This window comes from Ornithorhynchus anatinus, chromosome 2, assembly GCF_004115215.2.
Source record: "Ornithorhynchus anatinus isolate Pmale09 chromosome 2, mOrnAna1.pri.v4, whole genome shotgun sequence".
Lineage (NCBI taxonomy): Eukaryota > Metazoa > Chordata > Mammalia > Monotremata > Ornithorhynchidae > Ornithorhynchus > Ornithorhynchus anatinus.
The window spans coordinates 63,140,079-63,163,327 of NC_041729.1; the positions used below are offsets into that span (position 1 = coordinate 63,140,079).

A 23,249-nucleotide genomic window follows, 5' to 3' on the forward strand; every position below is an offset into this window, starting at 1 on the left:
TTCCCACCACAGATTTACTTCTTAAATTCGCCTTGTCTCACCATCTTGCAAGACGAGTTTTCTAAAAGACTGAAACCACATATTCCTGGTAGGGATTAGTTTCCCTTTAATGATCTTACCCTCCGTTCAGCAGTTGTCTTCCCTTCAGCCCAAAGAATAATCGGCTTTCACATTTTTTCTCTTCGCCTCAGATTGTGGGAGCAAGTCTGAGAACAAGAAATCGACTCTAAACACTGAAAAAAAAGGTAGAATCACAGAGGGGAGTCCTGAGGCTCGGAGTTTGAAGAGGGGAGCCTAGAAAGTCACCGGGCAAACCTCCCCAAAATCTCCCAAGGTTTGGAAGTTTGTCAACTTTGGATCTCTGGGAAGGAGAAGCCCCACTGTGGTGTGGCTCTATCAATCCATCCGTCACATTTATCGAGTGCTTTAGCGTGTGCAGAGCGGTGTACGAGCTGCTTGGGAGTGTACAACAGAGTTGGTGGACGCGTTCTCCAGGGTTCATCGAGCTGTTTTTAGATCCATTTATTTATTATTCCTAGCACCTTGGGACTAGACCAGTATATATGACTGTGTAGCTCAACCATTTCCTCTCCTCATCCAGTCAAACTGCTGGGGGCATTTAGCTGAATGTTGAACCGTTAGCTTGTTGTGGGCTGGGAATGTGTCTACTATATTTTTTTGCTGTCCTCTCCCAAGCAGTTAGTCCAGTGCTCTGCACACAGCACTCAGTAAATACGATGGCAGTGCTGTGCGCGTGGTAAATGCTCAGAAAATCCCATCGACTGAGTGACCCAAGGGCCCCACCAACCTGCCTGCCTCAGTGCCTCTCACTGATGTGGCAGCCCATCTTGGCCTACTCAGTGGGCCGGTGATTACATCAGGACAAGGGGGAAGAGAAGACGCAAGAGGAAAGAAAACTCTCTGAAACACTTAATACAGTCCTCTGCACGCAGTGAGTGCTCAGTAAATACCTAAGGGGACTGATCAGCCTAACCCTAGGGGTCAGGAGTGGGTGTTTGTAGAGAAGCAGCACGGCCTAGCGGATAGAGCGCGGACCTGGGAATCAGAAGGACCTGGATTCTAATCCCGGCTCCACCACTTGTCTTGGGCAGGTCACTTCACTTGCCTACGCCTCAGTTCCCTCATCTGCAAAATGGGGATTAAAACTGTGATCCCTATGTGGGACAGGGACTGTGTCCAGCCTGATTAGCTTGGATCTACTCCAGCGCTTAGAACAGTGCCTGGCACATAGTAAACGCTTAACAGAGGCCATTATTATTATTTCACGAAAGAAAACTGAACATGTTCTTTGATTAAGCTGTCACCAGCACTGCTTATGAAGACTCACTGCTTTTATTCCCTAATAGGTTCGTCCCGGAGGAGTATCGCCGTCCCTGTTGGGATCCTACGGTTTACCTGACCCGAATTGGTGAGTGGCCTGGGCCCCCCCGGAGGGGTCCCTGGAAAGGTCAGGGACCGGCGAAGTTGTTGGAGCTCCCCCCCGCAGGAGTTGTGAGCCAGAGACTGTTGCCTCCATGTGGCCCGTGGTCCCCTCCCTACATGAGGCTCACAGACCAAGTAGGAGGAAGAACGGGTATTGAATCCCCATTTTACAGATGGGGAAACTGAGCCACAGAGAAGTGTCAAGTGGCTTGCTCAGAGTCACACAGCAGGCATTAGAAGGTGTAAACCCCTGGTGAGCAGGGAAAGTGTCTACCAACACTGTTGGATTGTACTCTCCCAAGAGTTTAGAACAGTGCTCTGCACACAGTAAACCGTCAAAAGATACCACCGATCGGCATATATTTGTGTGTGAGCTCTTGCTTCTCCTGTATCTCGTGTTGTGATTTCTGAGGGGAGGTTACGTTCTCTCTCCCCAACAGACTTGAAGAGAAACACAAGGCGAGATCTCCAGGAGCCCAGGACAGGAAGTGGTTGATTTGCACAGAGCGGGTTCAACCAAGCCGGAGCGGCCCTGTCCGTCGAACGTGAACGATGACGGCAGAATCAAGGGGGCTGGCGGCCCCGGCGCCCCAGGTCTGGACTCCCGGAGAGCCGGAGGGGCTTCCGACGGGGAACACAGAGGAGGACTTGTCCCGGGGCACCGAATCCGGCCGTCACGGAAACGGGGAGATCTTCCACCGGCGTTTCCGCCAGTTCCGCTACCAGGAAGCGTCCGGGCCCCGCGAGCCCCTGAGCCGACTCCGGGAGCTCTGCCGTCGGTGGCTGAGGCCCAAGAAGCACACGAAGGAGCAGATCCTGGAGCTGCTGGTGCTGGAGCAGTTCCTGACCGTCCTGCCCGGAGAGATCCAGACCTGGGTGCGGCTCCATAAACCGGAGAGCGGAGAGGAGGCGTTGACCCTGGTGGAGGATTTGCAGGGAGCGTTGGATGGACCGGAGCCATTGGTGAGAGAGGACAAGTTCATGGGTGAGGGGGAGGCGGGGCGTGTGTGTGTGAGAGAGGGATGATGGTGGTGATGCCTGTGTGGGAATGGGGTGGGGAGCTCCCCTGGGGGAAGTTTAATGGGGTCCCTTTGTCCTCCCGCTCCCGTTTCTTCTCTGGAATGTGCCTGGGCTCACAGTGCAATCATCAGTGGAGACAGCCCTGCTGCCCACCAAATCCGAAGTGCCAGTCCCGAGCCCTGGTGAAAGCACTGCCCAGAGAGAAGAGCTGGATTCCCAGTCTCAGAGACTCCTTTGTGTCCTCCCTGCGTCTCCCTCCGGAGTCCCTGGTTTCCCCTTGCAGGCGACCCTCTCGGGTTACACGGCCTTGAGAAACCTTTACCACATTCATTCATTCAATAGTATTTATTGAGCGCTTACTATGTGCAGAGCACTGGACTAAGCGCTTGGAATGTACAAATCTACAACAGATAGAGACAGTCCCTGTCCTTTGACGGGCTTACAGACTGGCTAGGCTCCAGAAGAAAATAGGGGAGGAAGTGGAAGAAGTGTGGATGAGAGGGGTGAGAACAAGGGACACTGGTGAGAAGTTGGGAACAGCATCCCTGTCTTTGGTATTCAGCTGTCTCGGCTTCCCTAATCCCTGTCTGCTCTCAGGAGCCAGCGAGTCTCTAGTTCTCCTGCTGTTCGGCACCGGGAGTTGGAGGATGCAGTCTACTTGTGAGGTCTTAAGTCTAGAGACGCCCCTCCTCACTATCCCAACCCTTCTTTGCTGTGATGTTCACTGTCCTCAGGTCCCGGCCTGTGCACCCGGACAGGAAGTGCTTACGGAGGATCCGATAGCCCCGGGAGCAGTCCAAGATTCGCCTCCTACTTCTCCTCGTGTCGGGTCCTCACCAAAGGGAACAGAGCTTGGGTCCCTTCAGCCCGAGGTGCCGCTCCATCTCCATGATCACCAATATGGTACTCCCCGCCAAACTCTTTGTGTGTCCACATTGTCTCCTTTCTCTTTCCTCCCACCGGGTCACTGCTCTTCCCCATTGCCATCTCCAGGGACTTTCTGAACCTCACTCATCTCTTTCAGGCAAAAATTTCCCTTCTCCCACCTCGGTCCTTGTTTCCCTCACTTGGGTCTCCTCCGGTCAGCGCAGTTAACGCTGCCCTTCCCAGGTGTCTGGTCTGCCCCAACATCCTCTGCACTGATCCCAGCTGAGACTCATCCCCTATATCTGCCTTTCTCTGCTCCTGAGTCCAGGCAACTGAGATACCAGGGGGAAATCTAGGAAACAAACAGAACCAGACGTTCGCACTCTCCCGGTATGGTTCTGACCACCGAACCACCGCAAGGCAGCATCCTTAGCCTTCTCTATTACTGCTCAGCCTGTTTGGTTGGTTGTTTTCCACTTTCGTTGTCGGTCATCTTCCCATTACTCTACTTCGCACCTGATCATCTTACCTCTGGACCCTTCTCGAACCTATCGGTCTGTTCTTCCTGCATAGTTAACAGCCCAAATTCCATATGCTTCACTGTGGGTAAACAGTATTTCTGTTGGCTCATTTTGAACCTACTACTTCAGCTTCAATGGGTTCTCTTTGGTTCCATGGCTTTGACACTGACAGTTCTTTGCTTTAATGGACACCCATTTTATGATCTTCTAGATTTGAATTATATCCCATCTCAGTTTTTGTCTGTCCAGACTGGTGTGTTAATGTTTCTTGCCTCGGGTCATTTATTTTAGTTGCATTTCTCTGAACCTTCTGCTGTTCCATTTTGTCTTTCCTTAGATGGGCTGTCAAAAACTACATCTACAGAACGGGTCTGGGCATAGCAATGGCTGTATTTAGGGCAAAAGTGCATTCTGTTTTTAACAATCTTCCTGCTAGTCTAGCATTTTATTGGAGTTTTGCCTACCCCCGGCTGATGTGTTTGATCTGACTTCAAGATCTTTTATCTTGGAGTCCTATGTTGGGGATTCTGGCTCCCTAGGTATACGCCTAACATTTGTGTCCTCTGCCTATCCTCTCTGTAGGCTTTTTCAATGATATTCCACAGTCTGGCTTTAAATCCTCACGGGCCTTCAAAACCTTCACTCTCCGAAACCAACAGGGAACAACTGGCTAACTCCCATGGGGTTTTTCCATTCTTATGCCTTTGGATCACTCTGTTGCATCCATTACCTTTGTATTCTTTCTAGACTCACCCATTAAGGCATCGTTCTCTCCTGGTTCTCCTCATGTGTGTCTGTCTACTTCCTCTGTTTGGGTTTTGCTGGCCCTTATTGTCCTGCTTTTTAATTGGGGAGGGGGAGAGGAGGGTAGGGAATCTAAGGCTCAGCGCTGTGTCCTCTACCTTCCCCGTTGTGCCCTGATTGGCCGAGGAGCATCATTCTCCAACGGGAAACTCCGTTAGCATCGGCTCACGTGGCTTCAGTTCCGGCCTGTAAGCTGAAGACTTTGAGATCTCAATTTCTAATTATGGCTTCTCTCTGGTTTCATGTTTCTCCCTGGCTCTGGGTCATGTCTACTTTGTTGTCTGGCTGCCTGCCTGCCACCTAGAATTAGGTACCCCACGAGGGAGGGGAGACTCTAAGGCCCGGTTACTTAAGGGCTCAGGGGGTGACACTGCTCTCATAGCGATTTTTCTTCTCCCTTAGCTCTGGCCGCTCCCCAGGAACCTTCCCTTCCCCCAGAGGGACACTCAGGAGAGAGGGGAATGGCAGCTGTCCTTCAGAGAACCAGGACTCAGGTGAGTTCTGGTTCCCTCCGTGGTCTCCTCTGTCCTTCTCGCGATCCTGTTGTTTCTGTCCAAGTGTGACCCTGGCTACTGCCCTCAACCCGAAGCTTCTTCTTCGGCAAACTCCCACCTATGAAATTCACCTCGTCGCCCCTGTCCTCTCCCCCTCCCTTCAGGCTCGCATCTCCTCCTGCCTCCGGGACGTCTCCACCTGGATGTCGGCCCGCCACCTAAAACTCAACATGAGCAAGACTGAGCTCCTCATCTTCCCTCCCAAGCCCGGTCCGCTCCCAGACTTCTCCATCACCGTGGATGGCACGACCATCCTTCCCGTCCCGCAGGCCCGCAATCTCGGTGTCATCCTTGACTCGTCCCTCTCGTTCACCCCACACATCCTATCCGTTACCAAGACCTGCCGGTTTCACCTCTACAATATCGCCAAGATCCGCCCTTTCCTCTCCACCCAAACGGCTACCTTACTATTGCGGGCTCTCGTTATATCCCGGCTAGACTACTGTGTCAGCCTTCTCTCTGACCTCCCTTCCTCCTCTCTCGCCCCGCTCCGGTCTATTCTTCACTCCGCTGCCCGGCTCATCTTCCTGCAGAAACGATCTGGGCATGTCACTCCCCTTCTTAAACAACTCCAGTGGTTGCCTATCGACCTCCGCTCCAAACAAAAACTCCTCACTCTAGGCTTCAAGGCTCTCCATCACCTTGCCCCTTCCTACCTCTCCTCCCTTCTCTCTTTCTACCGCCCACCCCGCACGCTCCGCTCCTCTGCCGCCCACCTCCTCGCCGTCCCTCGGTCTCGCCTATCCCGCCGTCGACCCCTGGGTCACGTCCTCCCGCGGTCCTGGAACGCCCTCCCTCCTCACCTCCGCCAAACTGATTCTCTTTCCCTCTTCAAAACCGTACTTAAAAATCACCTCCTCCAAGAGGCCTTCCCAGACTGAGCTCCTCTTCCCCCTCTACTCCCTCTGCCATCCCCCCTTTACCTCTCCGCAGCTAAAGCCTCATTTTCCCCTTTTCCCTCTGCTCCTCCACCTCTCCCTTCCCATCCCCACAGCACTGTACCCGTCCGCTCAACTGTATATATTTTCGTTACCCTATTTATTTTGTTAATGAATTGTACATCGCCTTGATTCTATTTAGTTGCCATTGTTTTTATGAGATGTTCTTCCCCTTGACGCTGTTTAGTGCCATTGTTCTTGTCCGTCCGTCTCCCCCGATTAGACTGTAAGCCCGTCAAACGGCAGGGACTGTCTCTATCTGTTGCCGATTTGTTCATCCCAAGCGCTTAGTACAGTGCTCTGCACATAGTAAGCGCTCAATAAATACTATTGAATGAATGAATGAATGAATGCCTGGGGCTTGGACCCAGTCTGGTTGGTCCCGGGTTCCCTTGGCCTCTTGACCTTTGTTTTTCTCCTCTCCGCTTAAAATCCTTTCTCCGTGCCGGATTTCTCCCATTGCTTCCAGCCCAGCTCAGCCAGATATCCCCCTCACCGGAGGCGTGAATGGGTGGGTCTGTTCTCAGGACGTTGGGAACTGAGTAGAGAATCTCGTGGCATTTCAGGGATCGGTAGCATTCGAGGACGTGGCCATGACCTTCACCCACGAAGAGTGGGGGCACCTGGACCCCACCCAGCGTGACCTGTACTGGGATGTGACGCTGGAAAATTATGGGAATCTCGCCTCACTGGATAAGTCCTCTGCCTTTTGGGGTCAGAGTCTGTTTGTGTATCGGTTTCATTTCATCCGATTTAACTAGGTTTCGGAGGCGGGTTCATCAAAGCCATTGTGGGGTGATATTTAGTAATGGAAGGATCATTTTTTTATTAATAGAAACAGACCGACGTTATCCCCGAGGTATCGACTCTCAGATGGGCAGCTGTGCTGCACTTCAGAGTGTAAAGGTCTACTTTAGGCATCAGTGATATTTATTGAGAGCTTATGCCTATTCAGAGCCCTGTACTAAACGCTCAGGAGAGTACAGTACAACCCTGCTCACAAGGAACTTACAGTCTAGTCAGGCACGTTCAGGTCCCGGACTCCACTAAGCCCTGCGGTTCTAGGACGTCATCGGTTCCCTGCATGCCTATCGTCAGATGCACGTCAAAGCCGACCTAGGCTCAGGCCAAAATGAAAAGATCAGGTTAATTTCAATTCTATTTCACATTATTCTAGGCAGAGCAGCAAAAGTATCTAAACAAACCCTACCGTAGAATGCTATCATCCTATTTTATTATCTCTGAGCCTTGTGAAGGGCAGAGATGGGTTATGGATCCAAGCTCTGTGAACACGCTCAGAGCCTGCTGGTCTGTTGCGGGGTCATTTAGGGGAGAGGAGGAAGAGCCGAGAGGTCCGTTTGGTTCAGAGAAGGATGTTTCTGGTTCCTCTGCCACAGATATTATATTCTAATATTGTTGGGTTCTGTACTCACTAAGGCCTTTGTCTTTTGCCTGATTCTTCCACTTCGCTGTTCGCTGAGATGCCAGGAGGACATCACGTCGTACTTCCTTGCAGAATCCCGTTCCGTATTTCTCTTTTCCATCCTCCAGCAGGGAGGAGGGAGACAAACACATTGTTTTCTGTCAGTCAGTCAGCGGTATTTACGGCACACTTACTCTGTGCAGAGCACTGTATTAAGTGCTTGGGAGAGTACAGCACAGTAGAGTCGGTAGAAACGTTCCCTGCGCACAAGGAGTTTCCGATCTAGAGGGGGAGACAGGCACTAAAATAAATTTCTGGTAGGGGAAATTGGAGAACATAGGGGTACTATATTAGTGCTGCGTGGGGGGAATATCAAGGGCTGTGTGTAGGTCGTTAAGATCATTTAAGTTTTCTGTGACTGAAGTGATTACTACTACTCTACTTTTCCTTAACTTTTGTGGGAGCGTACTTTTGAGTTGGCTACCAAGGATCCCGTGACTCCTTTTCTGGGCCTCTTAGCCTCCGTGGGTACCTCTTTGTCTTCCCGTCAATCACCGCAGGAACAGGAGGCAAGAATGAGCTCAGGAGAATCTGTGAGACTGGCACAGGCCGATCCATCGGTAGTATCAGCGAGTGCCTTGGTGGCGCGGACCTCCACACTAAGTGGTTGGGAGAGTAAAACAGAAGAAGCAGTGTCTCTAGCCGTACAGTCTAATGGGTCGTCTTAATGTCGGAGTCTGTAAATCGATAGGTACAGAGGCGCAGCAGGAGGTTGTGAATGCAAAAATGCTGAGACGGTAGGTCGGAAGATGTAACCAGTGAAGAAGAAATCAAGGGAGGATAGTTTTCTGGAGGAAATGGAACTTAGAAGAACTTCGAAGATGGAGAGGATTGAGGTGCGGCAGATTTGAAGGAGGAGGGGGTTCCAGGCATGAGGAAGAGTCAGAGGTGGGAGAGTCAGCAGCGAGGTACTGTGGGAGGGTGAACTTTAGAGGAATGGCAAGTGTGGGGAAAGAATGACAACTGCAGTATTTGTTAAATTGCAAATTGCAGTATTTGCCAAGCACTGTACTGAAGGTAGGTAAAAGGAAATCGATCAATCGTATTTATGGAGCGTTTCCCGTGTGCAGAACACAATACTAGGGGAAGCAGCGTGGCTCAGTGGAAAGAACCTGGGCTTTGGAGTCAGAGGTCATGGGTTCGACTCCCGCTTCGGCCACTTGTCAGCTGTGTGACTGTGAGCAAGTCACTTGACTTCTCTGTGCCTCAGTTACCTCATCTGTAAAATGGGGATTAACTGTGAGCCTCATGTGGGACAACCTGATTACCCCGTATCTACCCCAGCGCTTAGAACAGTGCTCTGCACATAGTAAGCGCTTAACAAATACCAACATTATTATTGTTATTACTAAGCTCTGGGGAGAGTACACTATAACAGAGCTGGTAGGCATGTAATCAGGTTGGACACAGTCCCTGTCCCACAATGGTTACATAAGAGGAAGTGAAATAATGATGATGATGATGATGATGATAGTATTTGTTAAGCTCTTACTCTGTTCCAAGCACTGTTCTAAACACTGGGGTAGATACGTGGGCTCACAGTCTTAATTCCCATTTTGCAGATGAGGTAACTGAGGCTCAGAGAAGTGAGGTGACTTGCCCAAATGGAGTGTCTTAAAGCCAGAGTTCGGGTATTTGATACAGAGGTTTTGGAGAAATCAAGACACGTGTACAGAACTTCTTAAGCAATCGGAGAAGGAGAGGTTGGAGGCAGGGAGACCAGGGAACCTTTAGCCTTAGACTGTGAGCCCCATGTGGGACAGGGACTGTATCTGATCTGCTTATATTGTATTGACCCCAGCACGGTTTTGACACAGAGTGAGCGCTTAATAAATACCACAATTACCCCAGCGAGGAGAGACCGATGTAGTAGCCTAGTCCAGATATGAACAGTTGGACCAGGGGAGTGGCCATTTGGGTAGAGAGGAAGGGGCAAATCCATGGCAGGAAATGGAGGAAAAAGTTGACATGTAAAAAAAAAAAAGGAATCAAGGGTAATGCCAGGCTTACGGGAAAGTTAATTGAAGGGGAGGTTTTGTGAGGAAAGATAAATAGTTCACTTTTAGACCTATCGAACTGAAAATGCTGGCAGGACACCCTTGTGGTGATGACTTGGAGGCAAGAGGAAATGTGAGATTGCAGAGATGGCTTCAGCTATCACCTCTGTGCGGGTGATTCCCAAATCTACTCATCCAGCCTTGCTCTCTCTCCCTCTCTGCAGTCTCACAATTTCTTCTGCCTTCCAAACATCTCCACTTGGATGTCCCGCCGACTTCAACTTCAAACGTGACGTGTTCAAACAAAACAGAACTCCTTATCTTCCCACCCGATCTCTGTCCTCCCCGTGATTTTTCCCATCACTGTAGACAACAGTGCCATCCTTCTTGTCTCGCAAGCCCGTAACCATGGTGGTTTATTCAACCCACTTATTCAACCTACCGCTAAAGCCCGTCAACCTTAACAACATCAATAAAATCCCTCCTTTCCTCTCCATCCCCACATTAATCCAATCACTTCTCCTATCCTGCCTTGATTACTGTATCAGCTTCCTTGAGGACTTCCCTGCTTCCTTTTTCTCCCCACTCCAGTCCATACTTCACTCTGCTGCCCAGATCATTTTTCTACAAAAATATTTAGTCCGTATTTCCTCACTCCTCAGGAACTTCCAGCGGTTGTCCATCCACCTCTGCATCAAACAGAAACTCCTTACCATCGGCTTTAAAGCACTCAATCATCTTGCCCCCTACTATCTGATTACCCTGTATCTACCCCAACGCTTAGAACAGTGCTTAGCGTTGGCTTAACAAATGCCAACATTATTATTATTATTATTACCTCACCTTGCTGATTTTCTACTACAATTCAGCCCACACGCCTCGCTCCTCTAATGCCAACCTACTCACCGTACCTCTATCTCGTCTAACTCGCCGCCGACCTCTCGGCCACGTCCTGCCACCTGCCTGGAGTGCCCTCCCTCCTTATATTCGACAGCTACTCTCCCCCTGCTTCAGAGCCCTATTGAAGGCCCATCTCCTCCAAGAGGCCTTCCCTGACTAAGCCGTCATTTCCTCTTTTCCCACTCCTGTGTTGCCCTGATTCACACCCTTTATTCACCCCTCCCTCAGCCCCGTAGTACTTATGTACCTATCTGTAATTTATATTAATGTCTTGTCTCCCCCTCTAGACTGGAAGCTTGTTGTGGGCAGGAAATGTGTCTACCAACACCATTGCATTGTACTCTCCCAAGCCTTTAATACAGTGCTCTGCACATTGTAAATGCTCAATAAATATAATTGATTGATTGCAGAGGAGGTGTGGAGTCATGGCTAGCAAAGTAGATTTTGGAGTTGTCCACAGAGAGGTGAGAGTTGAAGTCGTGGCAGTGGATGAACTTCTCAAGAGATTGAGTGAAAATTGAGAAGAGTAGGGGTTCCAGAAGAGAATTTTTAGGGACACCCACAGTTAGAGGTTGAGAGACAGAAGACATGCCAATGAAGAAGACTGAGAAAGAGTGGCCAAAGAGACAGGAAGGGGTAACCGAGATAGACTGTGAGTCTGTTGTGTGCAGGGAATGTCTCTCTTTATTGCTGTATTGTACTTTCCAAGCGATTAGTACAGTGCTCTGCACACAATAAGCACTCAATAAATACGATTGAATGAACGAAGATAGCTTTCCAGGAGGAGGGAGTGGTCCCCAGTGTCAGAGCTGGCTGTGAGGTCAAAGCCAACTGGGTGGAATAGAAATTTAGATTTGGTGAGGAAGAGGTCACCTACGACCTTGGAAAGTGCAACGTCAGTGGAGTGAAGAGGGTGGAAACCAGATTCTAGTGGGCCAATAAAGGAGTTGGAGGAGAGGAAGTGGAAGCAGCAGGTATGAGGAATTGGGACATGAATGTGAATAGAGAGATGAGGCAATAGCCAGAAGGTACAGTGGGATCCAGAGAAGGCTTTTTAGTGTGTGGCGAGATTTGAGCAAGTTAGATGGAAAGGAATCCACAGAGGAGGGGAATGAACATGGCAGTGAGGGAGCAAGTGACTTTAAAAGGTGAGCAGGGCGGGCCCTGAAGCCGAGGTAGGGGAAATAGATTTTGAAAACAGGCAGAGATCTCCTCTTCAGACAGCTGAAAAAGATGAACAAGTTGACGTAGGGGCCGAGGCGATGGGGGAGAAACTTCAGGCAGCTCACAAGTGACGGCTTCATTTTTGTTACAGTAGTGGGTGAGGCCATCAGAGGCAAGAGAAGTGGGTTGGGGGCTCTGGGGCTTGAGAAGGGAGTTAAAGATCTGGAATAACTGGGGGCAGAGGGCATGCTGGGGGAAGTAATGTTGCTGAGCGGAAGGGCGCGGTTACAGCAAGTGAGGGTGGCAGAAGTCAGCCTGGGACCTGGATTTCTGCCAATAGCATGTCTAAAATCTTTTCCTCTCTAAACAGGATTTTCACTTACCCCGTCTGATGTGATCTCCCAGCTGGAAGAAGGGGCAGACCCACGAAGCCTGGGTCTGCAGGAAGCTGAGGGCAGAAAGACCCTGAGAGATGTTTGCACAGGTGAGTGAGTGGAAAGGGAGTAAAAAAAAAATAATAAGAGTCTGAAATGGAGAACCCAGGGGTGGGGTGGCACAGACAGGATTGATTGCCATGGGATCAAACAGTTCCCTGCCCACAGTGAGTTTACAATCTGGAGGGAGGCCTCAGGATTGAGCCTTTCATTCATTCGTATTTATTGAGCGCTTACTGTGTGCAGAGTACTGAATTAAGTGCTTGAGAGAGTACCGAATAACAATAAACAGCTTCCCTGCCCACAGTGCACCGACAGTCTAGATGGGGAGACAGAGGTTAACATAAATAAATTACAGGTGAGCCTGCTTGGGCTCCCCACTATCCAGCTCAAATCAGATCAGGCTGGTAAGGAACCTCGAGGGAAACTAATACAGGCCTTTGGGAATCCTGCTCCATGTGTCAGAGGGGACGGAGACCAGGATAAGAGAAGGGTGTTCACTTCAGAGGTTGTGGACTTTTCAGGGGAAGGAGGTGGTCTCCTTTCCATGTTCAGTATGCAACAACCCAGGAGAAAACAGCAATGAGAGAAGGGCTTTTGATTTGAGGCTACTTCGCTCCCGTTCTTGCAAGCACCACTTAGCGGAGAAGCATAGCTTTCTTTTACGATGACTTATGCAAGTCTCACGGAATTCCAGTGGTGATCTCTTCAGAACAGTGAGTTTCAAGGGAGCAAACAGGTCATATTCAGGAATTCAAAATTCACACTACCAGGACCTTCCCCGAAGGAGCAAAGCAGACTTGAAAACAAATTCATTTTTTCGCTTAGCTCCGCTCCAGAGGTCTAGGGATTCCTTCTCACCATTCGTGCCCTGCTGGAGATGACAGTATGAGATGAATCCACAAAGGGTATGAGAAGCAGCCTGGCCTAGTGGACAGATCACAGTGGGCCCGGGACTCAGAGGACCTGGGTTCTAATCCCAGATCCGTCACTTGTCGGTAGTGCGATTTTGGGGGGGCAAATCACTTGACTCCTCTGTGCTTCTGTTTCCTCACCTGTAAAATGAGGATTAAATTCTCTTCCCATCTACTCAGACTCATGGGATTCCATCCCGTGTGGGACAAGGAGTATGTCCAACCTAATTATCTTGTATCTACCCCAGCGCTCAGTACAGTGTATGTCGTATAGTGATTGCTTACCAAGTACAAGTATTATTAATAGTAGCAACAGTACTATAGTGGAGAAGCAGCGTGGCTCAGTGGAAAGAGCCCGGGCTTTGGAGTCAGAGGTTTGAATCCCGGCTCTGCCGCTTGTCAGCTGTGTGACTGTGGGCAAGTCACTTAACTTCTCTGGGCCTCAGTTACCTCATCTGTAAAATGGGGATTAAGACTGTGAGCCCCACGTGGGACAACCTGATTCCCCTGTGTCTACCCCAGCGCTTAGAACAGTGCTCTGCACATAGTAAGCGCTTAACAAATACCAACATTAACAGTAATAATAAAGGAAGGAAAAATTCGGAATATAGAGAGAAAAGTTAGGGATGGGAGGCAGTGCTTCCCTAAAAATTAGTGTGGCAGTCAAGGGTTGACACGCACTGTCTCGTAGCATCCTGTTGGCACTATCAGTCAGAAGATTTTCCCCGAATGGGCCATTGGTCTGACGTAGGAGTACAGTTTTTGTTCTTATGTTCCTCTGAGGAGGAAAAACGGCAGGTTCTTGCCGCAGATTGCATAGGAGAACAGTGCTTTGCACACAGTAAGCGCTTAACCAATGCCACCGATATCATCACAGCATAGTAGGGAGTCAGAGATCACACCAAGGCCTGGGAATGGGTAAGTTAGGAGGAGGAGTGGGTTTCGGAGAGAGAATGAGAAGTTCAGTGTTAACAATGTGAAAATGGTGGAAATGTAAGTTTGTTCGGTAGGTTTGGGGCTAGAGAGGTAGATTTGGGAGTCAGCCCTCTAGAGGGGTTAGCTGACTCCGGGAGGGTATGTGCTCCCCGAAAGAGTGATTATAAAGGAAGAAGAACAGGGGACCTAAAGTAGAATCTCGCGGACCCTGTCTGTTAAGGGATGAGAGGCAGAAGCCAGGTCAGTGAAAGTGCAGTCATAATGGCAAGGCTAACATCAAGCAATGTACGGTTAGTGAAATTGCAGTCTGATGGAGTTTTTAGGAGAAGGAAGTGGTCAAAATGAGCTAAGAGATCAAGAAGGATTAGGGCAGAGGAGAGCCCATTAGACTTGAAATGAAGAGGCCTTTGAGAGACCCAGGTAAATGTGGTTTTAATGGAGTGAAGAGGGCCTAAAATCAGGTTGCAGTTCATCAGAAAGAGAGAGGTTGTAGAGGAAGTGAAGGCAGTGGGAGAAAGGGAGGTCTAGTGGGAAGGGCACTGGCCTGGGAGTTGGGAGACCTGGGTTCTAATTCTGGCTCTATCATCTGCCTGCTGTGTGAACTTGGGCAAGTGACTTCACTTTTTCTTTGTCTATTTTTTTTTGGTGTGGTATTTAAGCGCCTACTATGTGTCAAGCACCGTTCTAAGCATTTGTGTAGGTACAAGTTAATTAAATGGGACACAGTCTCTGTCCCATAGGGGACTCGCAGTCAAGTAGGAGGGAGGACAGATATTGAATCCCTATTTCACAGTTGAGGAAACTGAGGTGCAGAGAAATTAAATGACTTGCCCAAGGTCACACAGCAGGCAACTGGGGACTCCGGGATTAGAACCCAGGTCCCCCGGCTCCCAAGTCCGTGCTCTATCCACTCGTTAACACTGCTTTCCAGGCTCCTTGTACCTCCACTCCTCATCTGTGTAATTGTGAGTCCATAACTGTTCCTTCCTAGACCATGTGATCGGGGCTGTGTCCCACCTGACTGTATTGTCTCTACCCCAGCTTACATAGTAAGCACGTACCAGATTCCATAATTTTTAATATTACTATAACCCAGTTAAAGAATTTAGACAAGAACAGGAGTAGGGAGATGGTGAAGCCTGGAATGTGCAGTGGGACCTAAAAAAAGTCTTTTTTAATAGAGGAGAGTAAGGCGCATGTTTCAAAGCAGAGGAGAAGGTCGAAGAAGGCAGTAAGGAGGAGCGGGTAGTGTTTTAAGAAGTGAGGGGATGGGGGAGATTTTGAAAGGAAGCGGGAGATTGTCTCTTGAGAAACAACTGGTAATGAGGAAAGTGTGGACATTGAGCAAGAGAGCATTGAGGAGATGCAAGGTGGAGTTAGGGAAGTTCAGACCTGATGGTTTGTATTTTACCTGCAAAATAGCTGTGAGGTCAGGGACAGTGAGAAGAGGGGCACTAGGGCCTTAATAATAATAATAATGATAATAATATTGGCATTTGTTAAGCACTTACTATGTGCAGTACACTGTTCTAAGCGCTGGGGTAGATACAGGGTAATCACATTGTCCCACGTGAGGCTCACAGTCTTCATCCCTATTTTACAGATGAGGTAGCTGAGGCCCAGAGAAGTTAAGTGACTTGCCCACAGTCACACAGTTGCCAAGTGGCAGAGCCAGGATTCGAACCCATGACCTCTGACTCCCAAACCCGGGCTCTTTCCACTGAGCCCTGCTGCTTCTCTGGACTTCAGGAGGGAATTCCTTTTCGGCAGTTTTGTGAAGCAGCCTGGCCTAGTGGACAAAGCCCGGGCCTAGGAGTAGGAGGACCTGGGTTCTTATCCCACTCTGCTGCTTGTCTGCTGTGAGACCTTGGGCAGGTCACTTTATTTTATGCCTCAGTTACCTTAGCTGTCAAGTGGGAATGAAGACTGTGAGCCCCACGTGACATTGGACTGTGTCCAACCTGATTAGCTTATATCTACCCCTATGCTTAGGACAGTGCCCGACACGTAATGAGCACTTAAATATTATGTACATAACTGTAATTTCTTTACATTAATGCCCATCTCCCCCTCTAGACTGTAAGCTCGTCGTAGGCAGGCAATGTGTCTGTTGATTGTTCTATTCTCTCCCAAGCTGTTAGTACAGTGCACACAGTAAACACTTAATAAATATGATTATTTTTTTAAAAAGCACATCAGTGAAGTATAATCCTTAAAATTCAGGCGCTTCAGCCTCCCACTATTTTGAAATAAAAATGTGTGGGTTAATTGAAGTGAAGCTTCTTCCCCGGCAGCCACGGGAAGCGATGCTCCTCATGATTCCCCTCTGGAATGAAGCCCTTGCCTGGTGGTGGTCTGGTGGTGCCTGGGCTCTCCTTCCCCTTCACCCTCCCTCAGAAGGCTGATTCGGCCTGGGCTGATTAACCCTCAATCAAACTGATGAACTACTGCCAAAGTTGTCTTCAATTTTCTACTACTTTGACCAGTCTCGTGTTCTTCCAGTTGAATTGCTTAAGTGTCAACTGAGTGAGTGTGTGTTTGGGAGAGAGAGAATGCATGAATGAATGAATGAATGAATGAGAATGATTATCTGGGAGCAGAATCTGCATCTTCCGAATTTGATTCCAGTATTTGGAATGGCGGACTAGGATTAGAGACTCCAGATTAAGCCTCAGAAGGGCAGCTAGCATGGAAAATCCCCTTTCTTTTTCTTTTGACCTCCATATTCCTTCATTGACTTAATCCAGGAAAGGGGGGCTTCTGGGGAAGTGGGGTGCTCTTTCCCTGTGTGTCTTGGCTGACCTGGAAAAGAGCATGGAGTATGCATAGTGGCCCCTCCATTCCTGAACCCCTCAAAGTTGCCAAAATGTTGTATGCTGAATGTTACTGGATCCAGGCAATAGGAGGGCAATAAGCCACTCTCCCTTTTTTATGAGCCCGTTTCCATTTGACCTCACCCATTAAAGGGAGTTTCTGGGGAATCAGTCACTCAGTGATATTTATTGAGTACTTTCTCTGTGCAGAGTTACTGTACTCAGCACCTGGGAGACATTCCCTACCCTTAAGAAGTTTACGTTCTAGGATCAGGGCCTCCCCCAGTTCTTAACTTTCCGGTTGGCCCGATCCGGTATTTTTAACCTTTTTCCACTTTGTTCCTTCACTTTCTCCAAGTGCCCTATCGATATTGTTTCCCCCCTGACTGGGGCACTGTGTGAAATTGAGAATCCGTTGGGCCAGGTGAGGAGGTTGATGTCATAGCACCGGGCAAGCTCCACCGGGAGGTGGAGTTGGAATTTGTTAAGTGCTTACTATGTGCCGAGCACTGTTCTAAGCGCTGGGGTAGACACAGGGGAATCAGGTTGTCCCACGTGGGGCTCACAGTCTTCATCCCCATTTTACAGATGACGTAACTGAGGCACCGAGAAGTTAAGTGACTTGCCCAAAGTCACACAGCTGACAAGTGGCCGAGCCGGGATTCGAACCCATGACCTCTGACTCCAAAGCCCGTGCTCTTTCCACTGAGCCACGCTGCTTCTCTTGGTTGGGCCTTATTTGGGAGTGGTCTTTTCCTCACTGTGGAAAAGTGGCTGTGGCTTTTCCTCACTGTGGCTGACTGGGGAGCTGTTATTGCAGTTCGGCAGTTGCTGGGTTTGGATCTTCACATCTGTCCAGAGGAAGAATCTAGTGATGCTGAACAGCCTGCTGAAACAACCTCCCTGCCCATAAATAGCTTACAGTCTACAATTATAGTTCCCCCCGAGGTCCTGACTATTCTGATGTTCCCTCTCTTTTCCAGTCCTGCCCTTTCTAGTTGCACGGAGAACATATGTTTATTATTACTATTATTGTTGTTATTATTTTATTGTTGCTCTTCATGTTGGTTTTGGGGTTTTTTTCCTCTTTGGCTCTTCCCTTGGATTTCCCAATAAAGTGGAAAAGCTCCCTCCCCGCCCCCCCCCACGACCCTTATAAAGTCAATCTGATTATCCTCTCGCTAAAGACATGGTGGTGTCTGTCGTTTTTGAGGTTTGACATATGCTGCTCTCACCACAGAGTGCCTTGTTCCCTCTACAAGCCATCTGAGCGGCTGGGCATACGGGGACTGAGCGAGAGAGTTGGGGTGACTCGGTGCAGACCCTCATTACCTCTGCAGTGGCATCTTTGACTCCAAATACGTTATATGAATTTCTATGAGTGTTTGGGGGCAGTGTGTCCCGAAGAAGATGTAATGGATGGTGAAGTTGTATGTGTGGTTCCATTCTTCATTCCCCTCAAGGTAACCTACTTACTCAATCAGTTTTATTTATTGAGCACTTACTGTGTGTAGGGCACTGTACTAAGCGGTTGAGGGAGTACAGCATAACAGTGTAGCAGACACATCATCTTACAGTCTAGAGGGAGAGACAGACATTAATATAATTATGGATATGTACTCAAGTGCTGAGGGGCTGCTGACGGGGTGGCGAATAAAGGTGGCAAGTCAGGGTGATGCCGAAGGGAGTGGGGAAATGAGGGCTTACTCAGGGAAGGCCTCTTGGAGGACATGTGCCTTCAGTACAGATGAGGTAACTGAGGCGTAGAGAAGTGAAGTGACTTCCCCAAGGTCACCAGCAGACAAGTGGCACAACCAGGATTAGAACCCAGGTCCTTCTGACTCCCAGGTCCGTGCTCTATCCATTAGACCTGAAGGAAGGGGAATCAATCGGGCAGGTCTTTCGGCAGATGAAGAGGATTTTAGGTAAGAGGGAGCTAAGTGATGGCGATCTCCTTATCTGGTCTCTTCTCTCACTAAACTCCAGTTTGGGTTCATTTATTTCTCCCAAGCAAACCTTAGAATTCTTCCTTGCCTTCTTCTCTCCCACCTGGTCCCCAGCATAGAATACCTTATCTCAGCTTGACCCCATATCCCTCTCCGCTTTCAAATCCTCCCCTATGGCCCCTTTCCTCCAGGAGGCATATTCCCGGAGGCAGGAAGTCCTTCCTCCTGCATCAGATTGGGCTTAGAACCTCTCTCACCCAGGGCTCAAAGTTTAAGAGCTGGAGACCGGATATTTTTATCCCCATTTTACGGATGGGGAAATGAAGCACAGAGAAATTAAAGCAACTTGTCCAAGGTCACACAGAAGCCGTGTAATGAAGCGGGACTGTTGTTGTATTGTGCTTTCACAAGTGCTTAGTACAGTGCTCTGCACACAGTAAGCACTTAGTAATGATGATTGAATGAATGAATGACTAGAACTAGAGTCTTCTGATTCCTAGTCCCTTGCTCTTTCCACTAGTCCACAGCAATGGCCTCAGCTTTCATGGATTTATGTCTTTATTTGTTACTTATGTGTATATAAATATACATATATATATTTATATATTTGTGTGTGTGTATGTGTGAAATTCACTGGGGAAACCCTCCTGCATGATGTGGGTTTTCAGGAGAGATATGAAGATGGAGAGACTGAGATCAGGTGGATTTGAACGGGTAGAGTATGAACAAGGGGTTGGAAATACAAGAGTTCAAAGCAGGACAGAGCAAGTTCGTTAGTTTGGGAGGAGCAGAGCGTGTGAGCTGCGCGGAAGCGTGGAATTAGAAGTATGATCTAATTACTGGAAAAATGCACTCGACCATTTTTTCCATAAGGGGAATGCAATTCAAATGTTGCTTTTCACATTTTTTATTTACCATGTGTTCTAATAATAATAATTATTACGGTATTTGTTAAGCACTTACTATGTGCCAAGCACTGTTCTAAGCACTGGGGTGGATACAAGGTAAGCAGATTGTCCTATGTGGGGCTCACAGTCTTAATCCCCATTTTCCAGGTGAGTTAACTGAGGCACAGAGAAGCTAAGTGACTTACCTTAAATCACACAGGAACCAGAATTAGAACCCATAACCTCTGACTCCCAAGCCCGTACTCTTTCCACTAAGCCACGCTGCTTCTACCTTTGTCCCTTTCCTCATTTTAAGCCTGGTTGGTGTTAACATGGCTACATTCTAAGCTTCCCCCAGTAAATCTAGAGAGAAGGTTTCTTTCTCACATCCCTTCTCCCGAGAAACCAATTTGCCAGATAGGAGCCAAGCCCTCCTGAACCTGATACTTTGTGTTATCACAGTGTTTCCTCTCTTCCAGCATAGGGAATGGGGAATTCAAAGTATCAGGAAGACTGGGAAATTGAGGTCGTGTGTCCATAGTCGTTTTGGGTGAGGCTGAAGCAGCCCCTGATATTTAATTGCTTAGGCCTCGATCTCTTAGTGGTATATTAGAACCCAACTCAGTAAGGAGCATTGAGTCAATCTGTCGTATTTCTTCCTCTTCTTCTTCAATTGTATTTATTGAGCGCTTACTGTGTGCTGAGCACTGTACCAAGCGCTTGGGAGAGTACAATACAACAATAAGCGGACACATTCCCTGCCCACAACGACCTTACAGTCTAGAGGGGAAGAAAGATATTAATATAAATATATTTTCTGTGTATATATCTGTGATTCTGTATATCCCTTTTGATGGTATTGATGCCTGACTACTTGTTTTGTTTTGCTGTCTGCCTCCCCCTTTTAGACTGTGAGCCCGTTGTGCCGGGACTGTCTCTATCTTTTGCGGAATTGTTCATTCCAAGCGGTTAGTACAGTGCTCTGCACACAGTAAGCGCTTCATAAATTCGAATGAATGAATGAATGAATTGTCAGGCAAATCTAATGAGGTATCAAGGAAGAGTTTCATTCAAGAAAGTTGTTTGTTTTTTTTTTTTTTTTTTACAAAAACCATGTGATCGTTCACTGGCCAGAAAAGCCAAAAGCAGGGAGTCCAAAATGTTGTCGGGAAAGTGCCAAGGGAGATGCATTTTTCTCACCCCTGAACAATCCTCCCTGATGGACCACCCCCTACACCCTCCCCTCACACTCACCACCTAGCCCGCCCCTAGTAAATAAGCTAACATCTGTGAGCCTGAAGGTATCCCTGGAGAGAGCATCGCAGATACCAACAAAGCCCTACAAATGTAAAGAATGTGGGAAAGCCTTCAGTCAGTCCTTCTATGCTGGTTATTCACGTTACGAGAACATAGAGATGGGTGATGTTTGTATTTTCTGTTTATTCTAGATTGTAAAAGCGGACCTGAGACTGAAGCATCAGTTCCCCCGAAGCAAGATACTTGTGAAGAAGCAGGTTTACATAGAGCCTTATTGGTAAGACTCCAGCAGAATATTCTCATGGCTTCTGTGGATGGCAAACCATCTGGACTTGAGAGCAAATTAGAAAAGCAGCGTGGGAATCCCAGTGATGGGAGACTGAGGAAATTCCCTAGCCAAGATAGAGATTTCAGAAATGCCGAAGTCCGTAAGAGAGCTCCCGCGGAGAAGAGGTCTTGTGAGTGTGGGAAAACCTCCAGGAGACGTTCCCCCCTCGTTGATCGTCTGCGAATTCATACCGGAGAGAAACCCTTCCAATGCGATGAATGTGGAAAAGCCTTCAGTCAGCATTCAGACCTCAATAGGCATCAAAGGATTCACATCGGAGAAAAGCCCTTCAGATGCAACGAGTGTGGGAAGGCCTTCTACCAACATTCAGACCTCAATAGACATCTGAGAATACACACGGGAGAGAAACCCTACAAATGTAATGAATGTGGGAAGCCTTCAAATGGAGTTCGCGTCTTATCGAGCATCAGAGAATTCACACTGGAGAGAAACCCTACAAATGTAAGGAATGTGGGAAAGCCTTCAGTCAACATTCGAACATTATTAAACACCAGAGGATCCATACTGGAGAGGAAGCCCTACAAATGTAAAGGTTGTGGGAAAGCCTTCAGTCAACACTCCAGTCTTGATTGGACATCAGAGACTTCATACTGGGGAGAAACCCTACAAATGTAATGAACTGGGGAAAGCCTTCCAAAGGAGTTCATACCTTAAAGCACGGGAGCGGGAATTCACTCTGAACAAGAACCTTGCAGATGAAATTAATGGAGGAGAGCCTTTCAGTGGAATTTTTACGTTCGAACCCATGAGGAAGTTTATACTGGAGGGAAATCTTTCAGATGAAATGAATGTGAGAAAGCCTCCAGGTGGAGTTTATACCTCAGAACCCATGAGAGAATTTTTCCTGGAGAGAAATCCTGCAAATGCAGTGAATAGGGGAAAGGCTGCGAGTGGAAATCATCCTTTAGAGTCTAGCTGCCATCTCCACGGGGTTGGCCTTATTTGAAGGGTTTCTCTCCAGGATGAATTCTTACAGGGCAGGAGGGGCAGCTGAAGCTAGCCTACTCTATCCCCTTGGAACTGGGAAGGGATGGAAAGTGGAGCAGCGATGGTGGGAGGGAGTGGGCTGCTGCTCTTGGGGTTTTCATCGGGGTTGGGCTGACCTGCTCTTCTCAACCTTACTCCTAAGCCCCTTGACTAGGACCTGTCCACTTGCCTCGCCCCAGCCAATCCCCACAGCAGCAGTTCTGCCTGAAGCCAAAGATGCAGCAGCTCAGGCCTCCCTCAGAGCTGCACGAGAGCCGCGGGTCCTGATTCGAAAGCAGCAGCCTTCTTGGGGCCTTACGGGGTTGCGTGGGCTGGGTGGCACCCTGCAGAGGTCGCGGAGCTCAACCGTATGTCCAACACCCAGCAGCTCCCTTCAGGCTGCCTGGGCGGAGCGGACAAGAGTGAGGCAGGCAGAAGGCTCCAGTTTAAAGGGGGCTTGGGGTGGGACTGAGAGTAACTGCCCTCAGCCAGCTTTAGTGCCTCAGGAGGACCTGGAATATGGTGGTGTTGAAGGAGTGTGTTGCGGTGTGGGGGGAGAGGGGGCGGTGGTACTTGTTAATGAATGTCTTTTTCCTCCTCTCTCTCCCATTCTCCCCTCCTTTCTACCCCTCCCAACCCCCCGTGTCTTCTCCCCCTCTTCTTTCCCTCCCTTTGCCTTCTTTTTCCCTGGTTTCCCCAAGTTTGTCCCCATATACCAAAAGAAAAGTTGGCCCTCTTGCTTTAGAGCATATGAGAGAATTTATGTTGGACAAAAACCCTTCACATGTAATGAACGTGGAGAAGCCGTCGGTCACTGCCTAAATCTCAGTACTAATCAGAATTCTATAAATGAAGTTTCTATATATAGATCTGGGCTCAGGACTTCAATTTCCGTAAGTAAGCAAGCTTTTATGAGAACACTGAAACGCAGTGCTTAAAAAGTGAAGTATCAGGGTTGGTCTGGTGTTTTTGTGGGACGCTCTGAGCGGGTCTAGGTCACTGAATCATGTTAAGACCTACTTAAACCTCAGAGCCAGTTATAGGAGAATGAAATAT

At 48.6% G+C, this 23,249-nt stretch overlaps 1 protein-coding gene across 1 annotated transcript; it reads left to right on the forward strand.

Moving 5' to 3' along the window:
• Positions 1-1,365: 1,365 nt before the first annotated feature.
• On the forward strand, positions 1,366-22,726 carry LOC100089032 (zinc finger and SCAN domain-containing protein 23-like). Its single transcript, XM_039914590.1, is given in 9 exon segments — positions 1,366-1,429; positions 1,884-2,428; positions 3,198-3,335; positions 5,058-5,149; positions 6,714-6,861; positions 8,131-8,211; positions 12,062-12,175; positions 21,070-21,600; positions 21,603-22,726. Coding segments are annotated over 8 exon segments (1,692 nt in total). The 5' UTR covers positions 1,366-1,429; positions 1,884-1,995; the 3' UTR covers positions 21,758-22,726.
• Positions 22,727-23,249: the final 523 nt, after the last annotated feature.